The sequence below is a fragment of the Heptranchias perlo genome, chromosome 21 (genome assembly GCF_035084215.1).
Source record: "Heptranchias perlo isolate sHepPer1 chromosome 21, sHepPer1.hap1, whole genome shotgun sequence".
NCBI classification, from domain to species: domain Eukaryota; kingdom Metazoa; phylum Chordata; class Chondrichthyes; order Hexanchiformes; family Hexanchidae; genus Heptranchias; species Heptranchias perlo.
The window spans coordinates 35,280,289-35,299,196 of record NC_090345.1 but is presented as its reverse complement, the minus strand read 5'-3'; the positions used below and the strand labels follow the sequence as shown (position 1 = coordinate 35,299,196).

The 18,908-nt window shown below is 40.5% G+C and overlaps 1 protein-coding gene across 1 annotated transcript in view; it reads left to right on the top strand.

Annotated features, from left to right (window-relative positions):
- The window catches only part of LOC137340126 (myoferlin-like), a 212,238-nt gene that overhangs the window by 167,649 nt on the left and 25,681 nt on the right, over positions 1-18,908 (top strand). The window contains exons 51-52 of the mRNA XM_068002457.1: positions 16,885-17,026; positions 18,026-18,125. Coding sequence (XP_067858558.1) covers positions 16,885-17,026; positions 18,026-18,125 — 242 coding nt within the window. The remainder of the gene's footprint in view (positions 1-16,884; positions 17,027-18,025; positions 18,126-18,908) is intronic.

Below are 18,908 nucleotides of genomic sequence, written 5' to 3'. Positions count from 1 at the left end.
TATAAACAGGCTGGTGGCATAGGCAGACACGTGGCAGATGAAATTTAACAGATAAATGCGAAGTGATACATTTTGGTAGGAAGAACGAGGAGAGGCAATATAAACTAGAGGGCACAATTCTAAAAGGGGTACAGGAACAGAGAGATCTGGGGGTATATGTGCACAAATCATTGAAGGGTGGCAGGGCTGGTTGAGAAAGCAGCTAAGAAAGCACACAGGATCCTGGGCTTTATAAATAGAGGCATAGAGTACAAAAGCAAAGAAGTCATGATGAACCTTTATAAAACACTGATTCGACCATAACTGGAGTATTGTGTCCTGTTCTGGGCACCACACTTTAGGAAGGATAGAGAGGGTGCAGAAGAGATTTACTAGAATGATTCCAGGGATGAGGGACTTTAGCTTCTCCAGTCTATCCATATAACTAAAGTTGTTCTCCTTGGAACAGAGAAGGTTGAGAGGAGATTTGATAGAGGTATTCAAAATCATGAAGGGTCTAGACAGAGTAGATAGAGAAACTGTTCCCATTGGCGGAAGGGTCAAGAACCAGAGGACATAGATTTAAGATGATTGGCAAAAGAACCAAAGCTGATGTGATGGAAAGCTTTTTTTTTTACACAGTGAGTGGTTAGGATCTGGAATGTGCTGCCCAAGGGGGTGGTGGAAGCAGATTCAGTTGTGGCTTTCAAAAGGGAATTGGATATGTACGTGAAAGGAAAAAATTTGCAGGGCCACTGGGATAGGGTGGGGAAAGTGGGACTCGCTGGATTGCTCTTATATAGAGCAGGCACAGACTTGATGGGCTGAATGACCTCCTTCTGTGCTGTAACCTTTCTATGATTGTAAGTAATTTTTGAAAAACCTAATTCTGTTGGACTGTTTGTAGCCACAATAGCTACATTTCAGATTTCTGTAGTTGGTCCTCCACTAGGAGGTCCCATATTTTCTCCCTATTACACCAGCATAGAACTTTATTACAGCTGCACAGAAGCATTTGCATCCAGCTTTTGAATTATTATTTTGCAGCATGAAATATCTTTAAGTACTAGCTAGTTGTGGTTCAGTAATTTATAATGTATTGATTCTTGTTGCAGCCCCCCTCATTGCATGGCACAGTGATGGGATTCTCCTTGCATCAATTTTTTCCCCCTAAAATTGAATCGGAATTGCATTTGTCACAGACTATTAATAATTCAACTTGTCTACTTCCTATCCTTTCTTCAGTGGAATGTAGGTTCCATTGTGTTTGATGTTAGGGCCTCTCCTTTACTACGTAGAATGCACTTGCGTTTACCCTTAGTATGAATACCCTAGGAGCCTATTACTAAACAAAGGTTAGCAAAGTTTATATTTCATGGTAATTTACTAGTGATGAACGAGCTATTCTTCCACCCCCAGTCAGGTGAAGGTCATTCCTAACTGTCTGTGGCAGCTTCTGAGCCCCCTTCAGAAAGGTAGCCTTGAATAGTGTCTGTAGGGCTGTAAGCTACAGCCTCTAAACATTTGGTTGCTGAAAATCATCTTTGCTTGTTTTATTTGTTAAAATTAACAAACATATGAATTTCAGCCTCTTGATCTTACATCTTCATGCAGTTTACCATCTCCAACAAGAGGGATAAATTCACCTGCCCTAGATCATTAGTAAATGAGGATTAACTAGAGTATGTGTATTTATAGACACTGGCGATCTTTAATAATGTTCTCTATATAAGCTTCTACCCAAGTAGGAATCGGTCCACAAAATCTTTTCCACCTTCTCTTCCCAAAAATATGGTGGTCTTTTGTTCCTTTCCATTGGGTTCAAGGAGTGAGTACAGTATCTGCTGCATCGAACTTTCAGTTTTAAAGATTTTCTAATCCTCTGCTGAGTTTATAGTAGTGTGACCAGCCTATTCTGTCTTTGGACTTAAAGCCTGTTAGGATCTAATTGAAAAAAGGTTTTGTAGTTTGTAACTGTACTATTACTATTCCCTGAAGCCTTGTTAGAATTTTGCTAAGCAAATGTTATTTTTTGGGGGCACCAGTATGGTAAATTGTCTAATAACTGACAAATTGGTTCTAGGCTGCTTGTCTTGCAGGATTTTTTGTTCTGCTGGGTTACTGTAGCTGCCTGTCTTGGCATTAGTAAAATGTCAACGTATGTGTGTGTTTTCATGTTTTCATTTCTTTGAAAACCTGAATGAGTAATTTCCTTGATAGCACATAAAGTTAAAGGCACATACAACACATGTTTGCTTTCATTCTCAACCTAGTTATGCTTTGTACTGTTTTGCATAGTTGGGGCCAAGGCCACATCACAGGATGACACGCAGTTCAGCTTTAAACAAACACAAAAAGTCATGACCCATTTGTTTTGATTTTTCCACTAATTTCCTGGCGGAGAAGAATGCTGCTGCAGCGATGAGAAGGCAAGGGCAGAAATACAAAACCTCAATTTTCTTTTTTGGATAACTTGGACAGATTTACTGAGCGTGTGGGCAGGAAGTTTAGAAATCTAGATCAAGTCTATGTAAGGACTAAAAGCAAATAACTTTACCCTATTTGTCCATAGCTCTGCAATAGTTCTTTTCCTTTTTCCCTCCCCCACTCCCTGGGAGGAAAGATACTTACTTTGTTGACAAACTTACTCTACCTTTAGCCCACAAAAATTTCATCAGTGCCTGTGGGACTTTAGCCACTTTTCCCTTTTTTGATATTTGTGGAATAGCCTGCTGTGAAATGGCAAAGTTCGTGGTTCATCTGAACTTTTGAACTCCTATTCGTATTTGTCGCAGCACAACAGTCTAAAGTTTTTGTCGACAGAATCTTGCGTACTGGTCCTTGTCTGGGTCATTTGGCAGGGGAAAAAATTCTTTTATTTACTTAGTGTAAGCCATCAGTTTAATAACGAGCAAGGATTGGAGATAAGTGAAAGGAGTACCTTGAGAAAGCTGATATTGTGTTGGTTCATCAGTTCACTGAACTCTGTTTGACCCCCCCCCATGTTAGAGGCTTCCCCAGGACAAGTCACAGCAGCATTGACAGTCAAAGCTTCCTATCCTATTTCACATGCTGCAGGGCTGGGAGTTTACTGGAACAAGCCAGAGTTTGCTGCAGGTTGCACTTCTTAACTCTAAGACCATTTGTAAATACTTTGAAGGCTTATTATCTGCTCGTGAATGGGTCAAAGAGAGTAGGCTTATTTTTATAAATATAAGCATTCAGAAAATACCAGCTACTTGTATTAGTTGCTGTGGGCTAATAACTATAGTTCTGAAACTTTTATCATTTGAAACCAATACAAGTACTTTTACTGCCATATATATCAAAATAATATTCTGCGTATAGCATGCACTTCCTGTAATTGTCACACTTGCTTCCTATCACACTTGCCCCATTGCATTCTCCCAACTCAGTGAGAAATGCAACAAAGATCTGACTCAGATAGAGAGATGTATATATTTTTTCTAGCGAGCATTGGTCACGCTTCAGGAATCACGGAAAGTATGTCCAATTGCACCTGATTTGTTTGTGTCCTATTCGTAAAATAGTAACACATGGCACCTAAACAAGTAGGAAATCTACCATTGAACAAGTAGCAAGTTGATATGAAAATTACTAATCAGTACCAAGGAGATATTAAAAACTACCATCCAGAATCAACAGTCAGCAAATACTATCAATATAACAACTAAAAAGGAGGAAAGGAACTAATGAAATCACTCAATTTTTTTGAAAACTGTTTTGTCACCATATATTGTCAATAACCTGAAAGCAAAGTACTAAACTTTGTAACAATGACACAATTCATACAAAATTATTAAATATACCCATATAGTGGCTTTTTCTGTTTGAAATCTCTAACAATGTTTCCCTTGGGAGGCCTGCTTCACTTTCAGGAGCCTGATACTTGAGGTCATGAGGCTTTCCATATCTATCACTGTCTGCTACCACCTACCTTGAATGAGGAGGTCCAGCTAGTTAGCAGACTACAAATACTTGAATGTACCTGTATCACTCTATGTAATCACTCAGTAGACTACAAACTTTAGATGGTAGCATAAAATAGCGTAACATAAGCCAGCACATTTTGGAGTAGGGCAAATATTACATGCCAGGATTTTCTTTAGACTGACTGGCCATTCATATAACAGGCTCAGGCTTGCTGTTTGTGAGCCATGTTCTGCTAAGCCTTGTCTCTTTTCCCACTCTTTTTCTCCCCCACCCCTCCTTTCCAGGTGCTGAAATAAGCCTGACAACACTGCATTGTGCTCCCTCTTGCTTTGTACAATTGCTGTTCATTGGTCTGCTCACTGGGATTGATATTGGCCTGCTCAATGAGGAGGAAGAGAGCAATGTAAAGGAGCACAAGAGGAAAACTGAAGTGAAGGAGCAGGGATAAGAGAAGGAAAGCACGAGAGTCAGCATATGTGAAAGAGGGGAGTGTGAGAACAGCATGAATAAACAGGAAAGAAGCACATATAAAGCAGAGGAGAGAGAGCAAGAGGCTGAAGTGGAAGAGAAACAAGTGACGGAAGAGCAAAAGGCTGAGGGGATAGGGAGAGATTGGCTTGGAATGCACATGATGGGGGTTGGATAACAGCAGAGAAATCAGAAAATATTTCAGAGAAAGAAAATAGTATAGAAATTGGAAAGAACAGAAACTGTAAGGAACATGAGAAAATATTAGGAAAACAATGTGGAAAATTACAGGAACAGGGTAGAAAATATTACAAATAATATAAATAAAGGGAGGGGGAGAAAATATAACATGGTGTACAGAAATTGGTGAGGCTATAGCAAAAACTGAAGAGAATATTCAGGAAAAATACAAAAATTGTTTGAATAATAGTATTAAGTGAAGTTGCATTGCACAGAACAGCATTTATTTATGTCCCATATGGATTTTCATAAAATGAATGTTTTGGGTTTGTGTAAAGAGAAATATTGGGCTATATTTTGGCCTGGCTTTTAATGAAAAATCTCCATCAGCTTGGAAAACTGGAGAAAACTTATGTACATTGTGGAGGAGTAGGGAGAGACTCTGTGGTATAGACTCTCAATTAATGGGGGCAGTAGCAAGAAGAAAAGGAGGACGTTCTGTTAGAGAGAGAGAGACCTTGCTGAGCTTAGGTTTGGGGGATCATGAAGAAAATCCCCTATGGTGGGATGAGGATGCATCTTTGGCCCTTCTGGGGGGAGGAGGGATGATTGCTGTTGGGGCTAATTGGGCCCACTATGTTTTTCCTGACTTGCCATGAGTTACTTTGATATTTTTATAGAATATTAGCATGAGTTTTTATATTGAGAAATCGAGTTTTTTTTTATATTACATCTAGAACTCTTGTCCATTGCACATCATGCATTAAGGATGCATATGTAGATTTGGCACTTGTACCTGATCAGCTGAGTTTGTTGATGAAATTTCAGTCAAATAGGGAATTTTTAAAATTCATTCATTCTCAATGTGGGTGTTGCTGGCAAGGCTGGCATTTATTGCCTATCCCTAGTTGCCTTGAGAAGGTATTTGAACTACTGCTTCTGACCTGCTCTAGTAGCCATGGCATTCATGTGGCTGGTCCAGTTAAGTTTCTGGTCAATGGTGACCCCCCCCCAAAGATGTTGGTGGGGACTTGGTGATGGTAATGCCATCGATTGTCATGGGGAGGTGGTTAGACGCTCTCTTTTTGGCAGTCATTGCTTGGCACTTTCCGTGGGCCATATGCTTGAATGCATGTGGCGAGCAACTGGCCTGGCTATTCATCGCCAAACCTGACCCCCTCTAGCTGTACCTCCTCCCTATGACCTAGCCTTGTACTACTCCACGATCACCGCGTGCAGGAACAACTCTCAACTGTTTCCACCACTAGCCATCTCCTCTGTCACACCCTCCATCTTCAAGCTGTCTCAGACTGCCTTTGGGAAGGTGGTTGCCTACCCTCAACTGTAGGTGTGTGGGGCCTAGGGGGAAATGACAACTAGGCAGTATTATCTGAGTATCTGGCATCACTCATTAGATTCCTCCACATTTAAAGCTGCATGAGCATAAATCTGAGCTGGCCCTGAGTGGGAAAAGTAGTCTAAACACGGTACCTGTAATACCAGCAGGTGCTAGTAATGGTTCTGATGTTGCCATTTATAGCTTCTCTAGACTCTTCTTTTGTTCCTTGTCCCGTTACCACCCTCCTTGCCTTGGACCGTCATCCCTTTTTTGTCATTTAATCACGCCTGCCCTCCACCCTATCAGAGACCTTCCCTTTTGTTCTTTCCTCCCCTCCCCTTCCTTCTCCACCCCCACCCCACCCCTTCCCTGGTTCTGTACTTGCTTAAAAATTATTAAATCTTCAACTACTTCCAGTTCTGACGAAGGGTCATCGACCTGAAACATTAACTGTTTCTTTCTCCACATATGCTGTCTGACTTGCTGAGTATTTCCAGCATTTTCTGTTTTTATACCTGTAATACTTGGTGCATTCTTGCAAACACTTGCAGAAAATATTGACCAAGTGCAAATCACTTGATACAAAAGTAAATTGATCTTAATACACCAGGCAACTATTGGGAAGTCAACTTTAAACCTATTTAATTTAAAGTGTATGTTATAAATTTTGTTTCGAAGAACAGTTTAGTACTTAACTAAAAACATGCATCTGATTGAGTACATCTTACAAAACTCAAGTTATTCAACACTTAAGCTAATAAAAGTCATGTTTATTTGCAATTGGTCATTATAACAAGGAATTCAAGGAACCTAATGTAATTCTAGAAGTTCAGATAGCACAGCAATAATGAATCCATTGTGCTTTTATATTCTGCTTGATTTACTTGCTGTGGTTTTAGAATTATGTCCTTAGCCACTGCTTGGATTAAATTCAGTCGCTGTCACTAGTGTAGTATGTATCTCTTGTGTTGTTAATGTCCAAAAAACACTCTGATACAGTAGAAAGGCTTTCTTTGGAATTCACTGAGAAGTAGTCATCAGAAAAGACTAAACAGGCTGGGCTCTTTCCTCTAGAGGTCTTTAAGATAATGGGGTAAACGTCAAAATGTTTCCACTTGTAGGGAGTCCAAAACAAGAGGTCATTAGTGTAAGATAGTCACTAATAAATCCTATAGGCAATTCAGCAGAAATTTGTTTACCCAAAGTGTGGTGGTAATGTGGAACACACTACCACAAGGAGTAGTTGAGGCAAATAGCATAGATGCATTTAAGGGGAAGCTAGATAAGCACACGGAGAAAGGATATGCTGATAGGGTAGATAAAGTAGGGATGGAGGAGGCTCGTGTGGAGCATAAACACTAGCATCGACCAGTTGAGTTGAATGGCCTGTCTGTGCTATAGACTCGATGTAAGTAGCTGTGTAATGGAGCTCTTATGCTATCCCAGCTGCTCAGATCTATATGTTGGATGTGCCTCAAGCGATGCCAACCAGGTTATACTTTTCATGTAACCTACAGCCCTTAAAGGTAGAGCACCCTGTATACAAACAGGTTTTATGTTATCTCACACTATGTAATGTCAGTCCATAAATCTGAACAATTGGAGTGTCCAGTGTGTGCAGCCTGTAGTGCCTTGCTTGAGCTAGTTGCTTTGTGGTGTGATTGTCAACTAAAGGATATGAACTAAGCAGTCATATAACAGTAACTGCAACAGTGTCACTGGTTTGTGAGTCAATGTATTAGCTCCTTCTGTTACATTAGAATTGATGTAACGTTACTATGCTGTCAATTTCAGGATGTAACCAGGGTAGATAAAGGGGGACCAGTGGATGTTGTATATTGGGATTTTCAAAAGGCATTTAAGGTGTCATATTAAAAAGTTGTTACACAAGATAAGGGCTCATGAGGTTGGTGGTAATACATTAACATGGATAGAGGATTGATTAACGGACAGAAAACAGAGTACGGATAAACTGGTCATTTTCAGATTGGCAGGCTGAAACTAGCAGAGTGCCGCAAGGATCAGTGCTTGGGTCTTGGCTATTTACAATCTATATTAATGACTTAGATGAAGGGACCAGGTGTAATGTATCCAAGTTTGCTGCTGATACAAAGATAGGTGGAAAGTAAGCTGTGAGGAGCATAGAGTCTGCAAAGGGATATATACAAGTTAATTGAGTGGGCAAGAAGGTGGTCGAAGGAGTATAATGTGAAGTTATTCACTTTGGTGGGAAGAATAGAAAAACAGAATATTTTTTAAATGGTGAGAAACTATTAAATGTTGGTGTTCAGAGAGACTTGGGTGTCCTTGTACAAGAAACACAAAGGTTAGTATGCAGGTACAGCAAGCAATTAGGAAAGCAAATGGCATGTTGGCCTTTATTGTGAGGGAGTTGGAGTACAAGAGTAAGGAAGCCTTACCACAATTGTACAGAGCATCTGGTGAGACCTCACCTGGAGTACTGTGTACTGTTTTGGTCTCCTTGTCTAAGGAAGGATATACTTGCCTTAGAGGTGGTGCAACGAAGATTCACTAGATTGATTCCTGGGATGAGAGGGTTGTCCTATGAGAGGTTGAGTAGAATGGGCCTGTACTCTCTGGAGTTTAGAAGAATGAGGTGATCTCATTGAAACGTATAGGGCACTAAATTGGGCCGTGTAGCGCCCGTTGTTTCGGTGCTACATGGCCTCTCCAACATCCAAGATGGCATCTCGGCTGCGCATGCACATTTCCAGCGTGACTTGCACTGGATTTGGTATAGGAGTTAGCACATGTGCAAATACCGAACTCCAGAAGCATAAAAAGTAAGGAGAAAATGGATACAATCAGTGTGCGACACTGATTTAAAGTGATAAGTCCCAAAATGGTGTCTAACGCTGGCGATGGCAGTCTCCGATACTAGGACTAGGAGACATAGACTAACATTTAGAGCCAGGATGTGCAGGAGTGAAATTAGGAAATGCTTCTACATTCAAAGGGTGGGAGAAGTTTGGAACGCTCTTCTGCAAACGGCAGTTGATGCTAGCTCAATTGTGAATTATGAATTTGAGATTGATAGATTTCTGTGAACCAAGGATATTAAGGGATATGGGGCTAAGGCGAGTATATGGAGTTAGGTCACAGGTCCACCATGATCTCATTGAATGGCGGAACAGGCTCGAGGGGCTAAATGCCACTGCCACTTGCTGCCTCCTGATATGCACCAGCTTCCCCTGCAAGAAAGCGGGATGTGTGTCTGGGTGATGTGCCTGTCATGGTTGAATAGCTGCCAGTGTGTGTGGCCTGAGAGTTGTGGGTGTGTGGCTTGCAACAGTGGTAATATGTAAAGATGAGAGGAAGTATCTGATTGGAAGAGTTGAGTACTGATGGAAAGAGTTTGTTGGTAGGTGGGTGATGGGGGGTGTAGAGCGTGGAGCAGTGGATGCGGCTAGTGGTGCAGTTGGTAGGAGACGCCACTTGACAGTTGACCTCACTCACCTTGACGACTCATGTCAAAACATTGAACTTCTTCCTGGACAGTATCCATGTTCATGATGCTGTGTGCCTGGCATTGACTTCGTCCCCCGTTACCTCCCACTGCCTTTTGGGTATATGTCTGGAGGGTCTCTTGTTGCACCCTCCCACTCCCCTGTCCCTCCTTCTGTACACCTCTTGCACAAAGGCCTCTAGTGCATCAGCAAAGAACCTTGGTGCACGCACTCTCACAGGCCCGGTACAAACTCAGATCGGCAGATTGGAGGATGTGGGATTTCGTCATGCACAACCTTTATTCAATGTTTTAACATAACTCATCAGGGTGTGAACATGGGGACGGGAACTGCATCTGTTTTGCATGTGCGATGTCTGATCTCCGTTCAGACTCTGTGCAGGCAGCAGACAGTTATTTTCAGCAAATAACAGGTACCAGCTACCTTTTCAGAGATTTTTGAGAGCCTGCCTTTGAGATTGGGGCTCCCCCTGCTGGTGGAAAGTGCAAATTGCTTTGAATCCTCATGTCAATGCTGATTCAGAACGCTGCTTGAAGGTAAGTCCTCAGGCCTCAAAGTCTTGATCTGCTTGCGCAGGGGCCATTGGGTAATAGTGGATCGTGCTGCCCGCGCCCAATAATAAGCCCTATCCAATTATGTTCCCCCCGTAAGATTCTGAGGAGGCTTGACGGTAGATGCTGAGAGGCTGTTTCCCTGGCTGGAGAGTCTAGAACTAGGGGGCATGGTCTGAGGATAAGACTGAGATGAGGAGGAATTTCTTCACTGAAGGTTGTGAATCTTTGGCATTCTCTACCCCAGAGGGCTGTGGATGCTCAGTTGTTTATATTCAAGACTGAGACACATAGATATTTGGACTCTAGGCATCAGGTGGGAAAGTGGAATTGAAGTTGAAGATTAGCCATGATCTGATTGAATGGTGGAGCAGGCTCGAGGGGCCTTATGGTCTACTCCTGCTCCTATTTCTTATGTTCTAACACCTTGTGAAAGTGTCACAATCAGGAGTGTAAAAGGACCAGCAGCTCTGTACTGGGAGTTCTCTTTCACACTCAGCTGTTTTATGCCCTATGTCAAATCAGGATTTTGATAGCACCTCATCCTTTTTTACTTCACAGTAGTGGTTGGGTGATGGCTGTGTTAAACCTGAACTGATCTTCCCCTAATCAAGTGCATTTTACAGGCCTTTAGATAAAATGACTCAGCCATTCACTGAGTCAACTCTGAACAATTGGTTTGCTATTTGCACTGTGGCTTCCCTTTAAAACAACAATTGCATTATCTAGTAGTCTGGAGGTAATCATTCCTTCTCTGGGTTTTTTTTCTGGTGGAGGGGAGGAAAAAAGGGAATGACTGATACTGGAGTATGGTTTGACGAGCACTGGCAGCCTTCCAGTACCTCACTCATATGGCCATTATCTGAGTGTGTGTAAATGGTGAATGTTGGCATTCTATTCGACCATGGAGTGCATTGAAGCAGAGACATGCCTTAAATCAACATCCACATACTTGTACTATTTTAGCAGAGGTTGCTGAAGGGTGATCAGGGAACCTAATCTGCTTATGACTTTTTTTTCTTTGCTCATCTCCCTAACCTGGAACTCTGAGGTTATAGCATCACCTACTCTTGCCTCTGCTGATGTCAGTGGACTCTAACCACTTGGTACTACTCTAGGTAGTGCATTTACCCAAAAAACAATTTAGGGTTGTTCTTTTGTTTTGAAGATGGTGAACAAAATTCTGCTCTACTTGGTCTCTGGTGTTGAGCCATACATGATTATGTTTGTATGTTGCCTTTTTGTCACTTAACTGATATAGCCAACGAATGATGTGACCTAGTTTATTTAAAGCTTTGGAATGTCTGAGCTCTGCGAGGTTGAGGGGGTGTAAGCTGCCAATTAGGGCATTCTTGGCACAGCAGCCAACGGTTATCCAAACCAGGGAATCCATGGGCATCGGAAATGCAGGAATCCAATTTTTTTCCATTGCCTCTTGGTCAAGGGGACCACAGGGAGGTGACTAACCTTTTGATGTTTTTGTTGTTGTTTGAGAGAGAGTGTAAAAGTGAAGACTGGTTTATGAGCAGGAAGTTTACTTAATACACCAAAGGAGAAAGAACTTGTATTTATTTGCCACTTTTCATGACCTTTAGGATGTCTCAACACTTCACAGCCAATGATGTACTTTTTGAAGTGTAGTCACTTGTAGAGAGTGGGTCTGCTGTATGGTATGGCAATTCTAAAAACACCCCTTTGCTCAGGACAGGAATTGGAAAGATATTTGCTTATCTTGGGGTGTAATAATGCAAAATATATTTATGCTTACACACCCGTCTGCTGACGACCAAACACTACATGGGAAACCCAACAAACACCAGCAGTCTTTGTAGGTGATTTTAACAATGGCAGAGATTAGTATAGCATTTCTGAAATATAGCATTCTTAATGGTAAAGCTTTTTAAAATGTTATTTCTTTTAATTTCTCCTAAAAGCATTAACTGCTTGTTGGGGTATAGTTCCACATGTGCTGCTCCCCCTCTGATACCCTGCCCAAGTGGACATTAATCATGTTCAAAGTGATGTTTCCAAAAATATTGTCTTTTAGAATTTTTTTTGGTCTGGTGATGTGAACCAAATTATTATTCTGCTTTTTAAGCATTTAAATGAACTTGTTCTGTCTATTTATGACCTGGATTTTGAATCTAGCCAAGACAGATGGGGTGAAATCTGTCCAATTTGAACTTTTGGACAGTTGCAAGCTAGTTTCTTGTGAACATAGATCTTTAACCCAAATTCAGTCCCATGTACAGAGGCAGTAAAGATCGATGGCTGAGGAAATAGAAAAATTCACATTAGTGCAGTCGGGAGTGTAATTTTGAGGTTGGAGTTATAGCATTCTGGCGCTGGTTTACATTAGAGTTGAGGGATATTTTACTTCTGGCCTAGATTATATCCAATCTCTCAGTGGTTCGTGCTGATACTCTGCACAGGTATGGAATGCTTTTTCCACTTACAATGCGATGTCAATGCTTATCCTGACTGAAATTTAGACAGCTCTTCTAATTGGGTAGCTTTCTTGCAAAGTTGTATGACATTTTTTTCAAAAATGTAACCATGAAGGAAAGGCTTGTCCTTACCTAGGGTATAGATTTTTATATGTAGAAAGAATGCAAAATATGTTCCCTTGACTTTTATAGGCTCATTCCTAAGAGAGGATTTAGTACTTGATTTAAGATTTTTTTTAAAGAGACGCCATTACGTTTGATTGTGTTGTCATTGGAAATGTAGGTGAGCAACTATCCTGTACAGTATGTATAATAAGCCTGTAAGATGTGGAGCGCAGGAGGAGGCTGCAGTATAGGTATGAACAGAAATGCCTGGAGCAACTGTCAAACGTGAACTTCAGAGGAAAGTTTCAGCATGTCCTTTGAGTTCAAGAATGCTGCAGAAACAGGTGGTGTCTGACAAAGGCAATAATTATCCTTCATCTTGATGGATGTAGGTTTAATCTTCTTTTTACATGGTAGCCAAAGCCTTCAACTCGGGTAGTGTCAGCCGAGCAGATGGGATCTTCATACAGTTTGCATGCCACGAAGAATGCCCCAGACAACTTTTTATGCACCTATTTGATTTATATAACACTTAAGAGTGCTAATGGTACCTCTGGTGTCTTGTTATGGATGATGGCCATAACACACGCAGCTATTTATTACACCACAGGAACACTTGTATATTGTCAGTACCATAGTTCCTTTTCTTGGTTTTAAAATTTTGGCTTGTTTATTGAGAAACAATAGTGTAGTAACAGCGAGCACGAGTGTTTTATTTTTATCTGGAAATTTATAGTCCTTAAATGTCAAATCTGCCACTAGAAAAATGGTTTAATTTGCCGTAATATATTTTAAAACCATTAAATTAACCTTTAGCTACATGGCATTTATCTTGACTTAGCGATGTTAAAAACACTTGCACCTTAAACAAATTTATGGGTGTTTTCATGGATTAGTGTCGGATGGTGGCATTGCGCACAAATCAGCCAGTTTGGGAATACCTTGGTAATGGTCTAGGTCTAATCTTAGTATACATTTCATATCAGGTACCTTATTTATTATACTCTCCAGAATTGCATTTAATCTTTTACATTAAAGGAAAAAAAATCCCAACCCAAATGAATTTGTTTGTGCAATTTTTGAAACTGGAGCTTATGACTTGCAACCCAGAAATTCTAGGTAACATATGGTCTTTTGACAGCAGCATGTTCATGATGGATGTTGGACAGCAGTGACTTTGGTTGCAGTTTGTGTGCATCTGAAAAATATACCCATTAACTAGGCTAGAGTTTATTCCCGAACACAAGGAAGAGTCATCTGGTACAGGATGTAATAATGTGGAAATATTAAGTTACTGATGTTTCTAAAACTATACAAACAGCAGTGACCAGCACAGGATTTGACAATTTGTCAATGTCTGTTCACATCCATAGGTAACGAGTATGCTTGCAAAATCTGTATGCTTGCAAAATTTAACTGTCCAATTTAGAAAGATTTGATATATCATGTTTTATCTGCCTGTTCAGACAGGTGGAGTGAATCTTTTAAATTAAATGAATTTGGTTAATCTGCAGTGTAGTGAACGGTGATTCACTTTTAAAAAATTGCACAAATTCAACACCCCTCATTGTATAAATGCAGTGATATTAGTAGTTACTGCTCAAACCTGACTCTCTCTCGTTGCCCAGCATTAACTAATTGGACAAAGCATCAAATCAGAAAAATGGGTTTCAGTTCCCAGCCGTCCTGTCTGTTTAAATTTTTGGGTAACTGACAATCATTCCCATGGCTAAAAAGGTTAAATTATGAGGACAGGTTGCATAGATCAGGCTTGTAATCCCTCGAGTATAGAAGATTAAGGGGTGATCTAATTGAGGTGTTTAAGATGATTAAAGGATTTGATGGGGTAGATAGAAACTCTGTCCTCTGGTGAGGGAGTCCAGAACAAGAGGGCATAGCCTTAAAATTAGAGCTAGGCTGTTCAGGGGTGATGTCAGGAAGCACTTCACACAGACTAGTGGAAATCTAGAACGCACTTTTCCCCAAAAAAGCTGTTGTGGCTAGGGCAATTGAAAATGTCAAATCTGAGGTTGATAGAATTTTGTTAGGTAAGGGATTATGGCACCAAGGTGGGTAAATGGAGTTAAGATACAGATCAGCCATTATCTAATTGAATGGCATAACAGGCTCTAGGGGCTGAGTGGCCTACTCCTGTTCCTATTTGAAGGTTCTGGAAGTAATGAGGGATGTCTAGTCTTTAGTATCACATTTTTGTGAATTTAGGAGTGTTAACCAAGCTCGTAAAAATTGGTTGGGGCAGTTTAATCACTAGAGGCCTGGAAATGATTGAGCAGTGTTGTGGCTCAAACACCAATGTTCTTATTTCAAATCTTAACCAAGGATTTAACCTCCTTTGTCAGTTATCATGTGCAATATAATTAGAGTTAATGCCCCATTGGAATAGAAAAGAAGGGAATTTGCTATGAGCCAGTTAAGTTTGTACAATAACATTTATTCAGTTATTTCCAGGTCTAAAATTTCATTTTACATTTTAAGTTGGATTTAGAGAAATAATTCCAAGATAACCCTTTCATATAGGGACCTGCAAAACTCACTTTTTCTGTGTTCTGCAGAGGCAGCTGTTGTAAAATGTGTGAGCAGCCCAGAGTAATGCCCTCTGATTTCCCTCCTCTCTGTTTGGAAAGGTGGGGAAAAGGTCTTTATCGGTTTCTGGTTGCTTGCTTTGGCAGCATAGCTGAGATAAGGATGTTATCATTGGCATTGTGTGCTGACTCGCCAACATGCTGTATCACCATAGTAGCTCCACTTCAAATTAATGCACAGATTTATCTGTCCAGTTGAGCGGCCTTAAATTACAAAATATATGCCACATATTTGTCGACATGACTCCTGTCCAGTGTAATCATCACAGCTCTGTCAGGTGCAACATAACTGAAGTGACACAAGCTTTCAGTACATCTTGAGCAGAAGGGGGGGGGGGGAAATTGGATGGAGGCTCTTGTGTGCCATGTAATGGAGCTGGAATAAAGGCTGGAGAGTCACTGAAAGAATTGCAAAATATCTGCTCTAGGTTAAGAATGGAAATCCATCTCCAAAAAGGATTCATATAGTTCTCAATGGGCAACGTGAGCTGCAGGGTTTATTTCTGGATTGAATGTTCATGTATCGAACAAAAACGCAACAGCTGTTGAATATATGCAAGAAAGGCCAAAACTGTAAACTAAAGAGGTCATTTCAAGAAGGGAAGAATTTCTAACTGTGTGCTAGTGACCACGGTTTGTGTGTACATACAGGGTTTCATTAACTGCTTAATTACATGTATCATTTTAAAAAATTATACGAGTGTCACTAAGTAAAGATGCCATATGGTATACTGCTAAAAGGGATACAGATCAGAGTGCAATTTCTGGTCTATCGTGTTAGCTGATCTTGAACAGCAATTGGAGGTGCTCCACTTGGCTTCCAAGAGAGGTGGAAATCAGGCTGGGTACCTGCTTCTGATTGCTATCCAATGATTTCCTCCTATTAGTAAGTGATTCGGTCCTAACTCAATAGCCACACAATACAAGGGTCAAGCTCAACTATGGCATCCCCACAGTCGAATATTCTTCCAGCATTCATTATTTAGGTTCACACATGAAGAACAATTACTTGTGCAAGATACTGAAGGGTGCCCAACACAATGGCACTGTACTCCAGTAATGAGTCAGCATCTTAAAAGTGGAGAAGCTAAATTGAAAGAAGTATTCTGATATGGTTTGTTTATACTCTCAGATCCTGACTGGTATTTTCTTTGTGTAAATATCTTTCTCTGTACTTGTGTACTACTTGTGTCAGTCAAAAAGGGTCCTGCATACTGGCAGGATCTCAAATACTGCAGCAATTATGCAGTTGTCAGTTGTGACTGGATTTCCCTTTGACACCATGCCAAAATAAGTGCTTCCCCACAAGAGGAAAAGTCCCATCACCTTGGCTGCTTTTTCATGTCCTATATGGAGTACACCATTGGTAGAGATCTGGGAACCAGTCTCCTCTCCCCTCTAGGGAGTATTGCATTCTGTCAAAAAAAACTCGTAAGTACCCCAAAGCCCAGACAGGGGATTTTTGCCATGGCATGCATATAATCCTCCTCAATAATGTCCTTAGATAATGTTTTATTACATCTCAGTTTCTCTTATGGGTTGAATTTTTTTTGGGGGTGGGGGGCGAGTTTACACTGGGAGTGTGTACTTTGGACCCTCCCTATTGCCAATCATACATTGTTCCAAACTTGCTCTGCTGCCAAAGTCATTGTTTTAGGTATACATGGTTTATAGACGACCCCTTTCCCTGTGACTCATTTCACTCCAGCATTTTGTTCAGCTTTTGTTTGGTTGCATTTTATCACAAGATTTCTTTGGAATTATTTGCAGCTGGATGGGTGGGCTTGAAGATGAGAAGCAGAAGACAGATGTGCACTACAGATCCCTTGGAGGAGAAGGGAATTTCAACTGGAGACTTGTTTTCCCATTTGAGTACCTCCCAGCTGAACAGCTTTGTGTTATATCCAAGAAGGTGAGTTTCTGAATAAGAGAACAATTGTTCATCACACTGAAGGGCCATAATGTCTGAAATTCTTCAGGCAGCTCTTAAATCCTACAGATTATCATACTAAATTGTTAACAACATCTTTGCCATGTAGAACATGAAATGTAGGAGAGGAAATCAGTATGTGGTTGGGAGGGCTGAGAATCCAAGTCTGACTCAAGGTAGAAACTTGTTTTAACTTTGTCAGCTCTCCTCAATAGAGGACAGAGTCAAACCCATGGACTTAACACATGTTCTCTGGAATGTTCAGGTTCAAGTACAGTAATTGCTGAGTGCTGCTATCCCCACAGGGCAATTACATTGGTTTGTAACCAGTCCTCCTTTTGGAAAAGAAGTTCCCATAGGGAGGTCTATTGTCCTCTGCCCTGCACCATTTCCTCTCGTTTGTAAGTGTACATTCCTTCTATTCATGCTAACAGCCATGTGAGTATAACCCTTGCTGTGAGCAATTATTTATGCAGTGTTCTGTGGGAATACTACTGCATGGAGAAATGTATTCCATGGCTGGGGCTAGCAGGGGTCATATCTAACTGACCTCTCCCTTTCTTTGGACCTAAAAATGCATCATTAGAGTGACCTTGTAGCCTCTATACTTTTGTAGTCATGTCAGCTTTCTTCCCAGCTCCCTCTAATTTGACTCTGTACAGCTGGTTGTGTGTGTTTAAACCAGGTGTTTAGGGTTAGGGTGTGCACTCCATATTAGCAAAAAACATTTTAAATTAGTTTTACTGCAGCATTTACAAATGTAGGAAAATATTAGTGATAGAATTAAGTTGCATGCTTCAATAAAATAGTTTCGACAAATCAACAAGATGTTAGTAACACCTAATATCTTTCAACAATTCTCCGGTTCCCTCTACCCTTTCAGAAAGTATAAGCCATCACAGATGGCTTCACGTAAAAGGTGAAAGGGAGAAGATTAATGTGAAAAGGGTCATCCATGTTGGCTTTCTTTTTCTGTTCCAGGAAAATTTTTGGAGCCTTGACAAAACAGAGTTCAGGACACCTCCGAAACTAATCATTCAAATATGGGACAATGATAAATTTTCTATGGACGACTATTTGGGTATGGAATTCCTGTCAGTTTATCTCTTTCTGCTTAACCTGCTGTGGCTAAATTGAAGTGATGCCATAATTGCCTCTTCTCTAGTGCAGCAACAAATGCTGTCAAAATAATTTTTTCCAAAGGTAATTTCTTTTGGTACAGCAATTAATTGCTGGTTGTGTGTCTTGTATTCTATAATGTAATGCTATTATGGTCATTGTTTGACAGGTATATGTCCTTGCTGTTCTTAATTTATATAAACATAACTTCCAATGGGTATTTGGCCATTTATAAATGACACTTTTCTGCCAGCTGGCCTCTGGTAATGGATGTAGCTATTTTTTCTTCCTAATGTTGAACACCTATTGATTTACAGTTTTTAAACTCATTTATATTATGAGTTTGTTGCCAGTACCACTGCTAAAATCCAGAGCAAATCCATAAAATGCTGATTTTGGAGTGGTGGTAATAAAAAAAAAAACTCTTCAAAATAGCTTTAAATATGAGCCACTGTTGGAGAGGAGAGGACTTGCATTTATATAGTGCCTTTCACAACCTCAGGATATTTCCTTAATAGTCAATTAAGTACTTTTGACATGTAGCTACTGTTGTATAGAAATGCAGCTACCAATTTTCGCACAGCAAGGTCCCACAAACAGCAATGCGATAAATGACCAGATAACTGTGTTAGTGATGTTTGAGGGATAAATATTGGCCAGGACACTGAGAATTTCCTGTTCCTTTTCGAATAGTTCAATGGATTCTTTTATATTCACCTGAGAGGGGAGGCGACGCCTCTGTTTA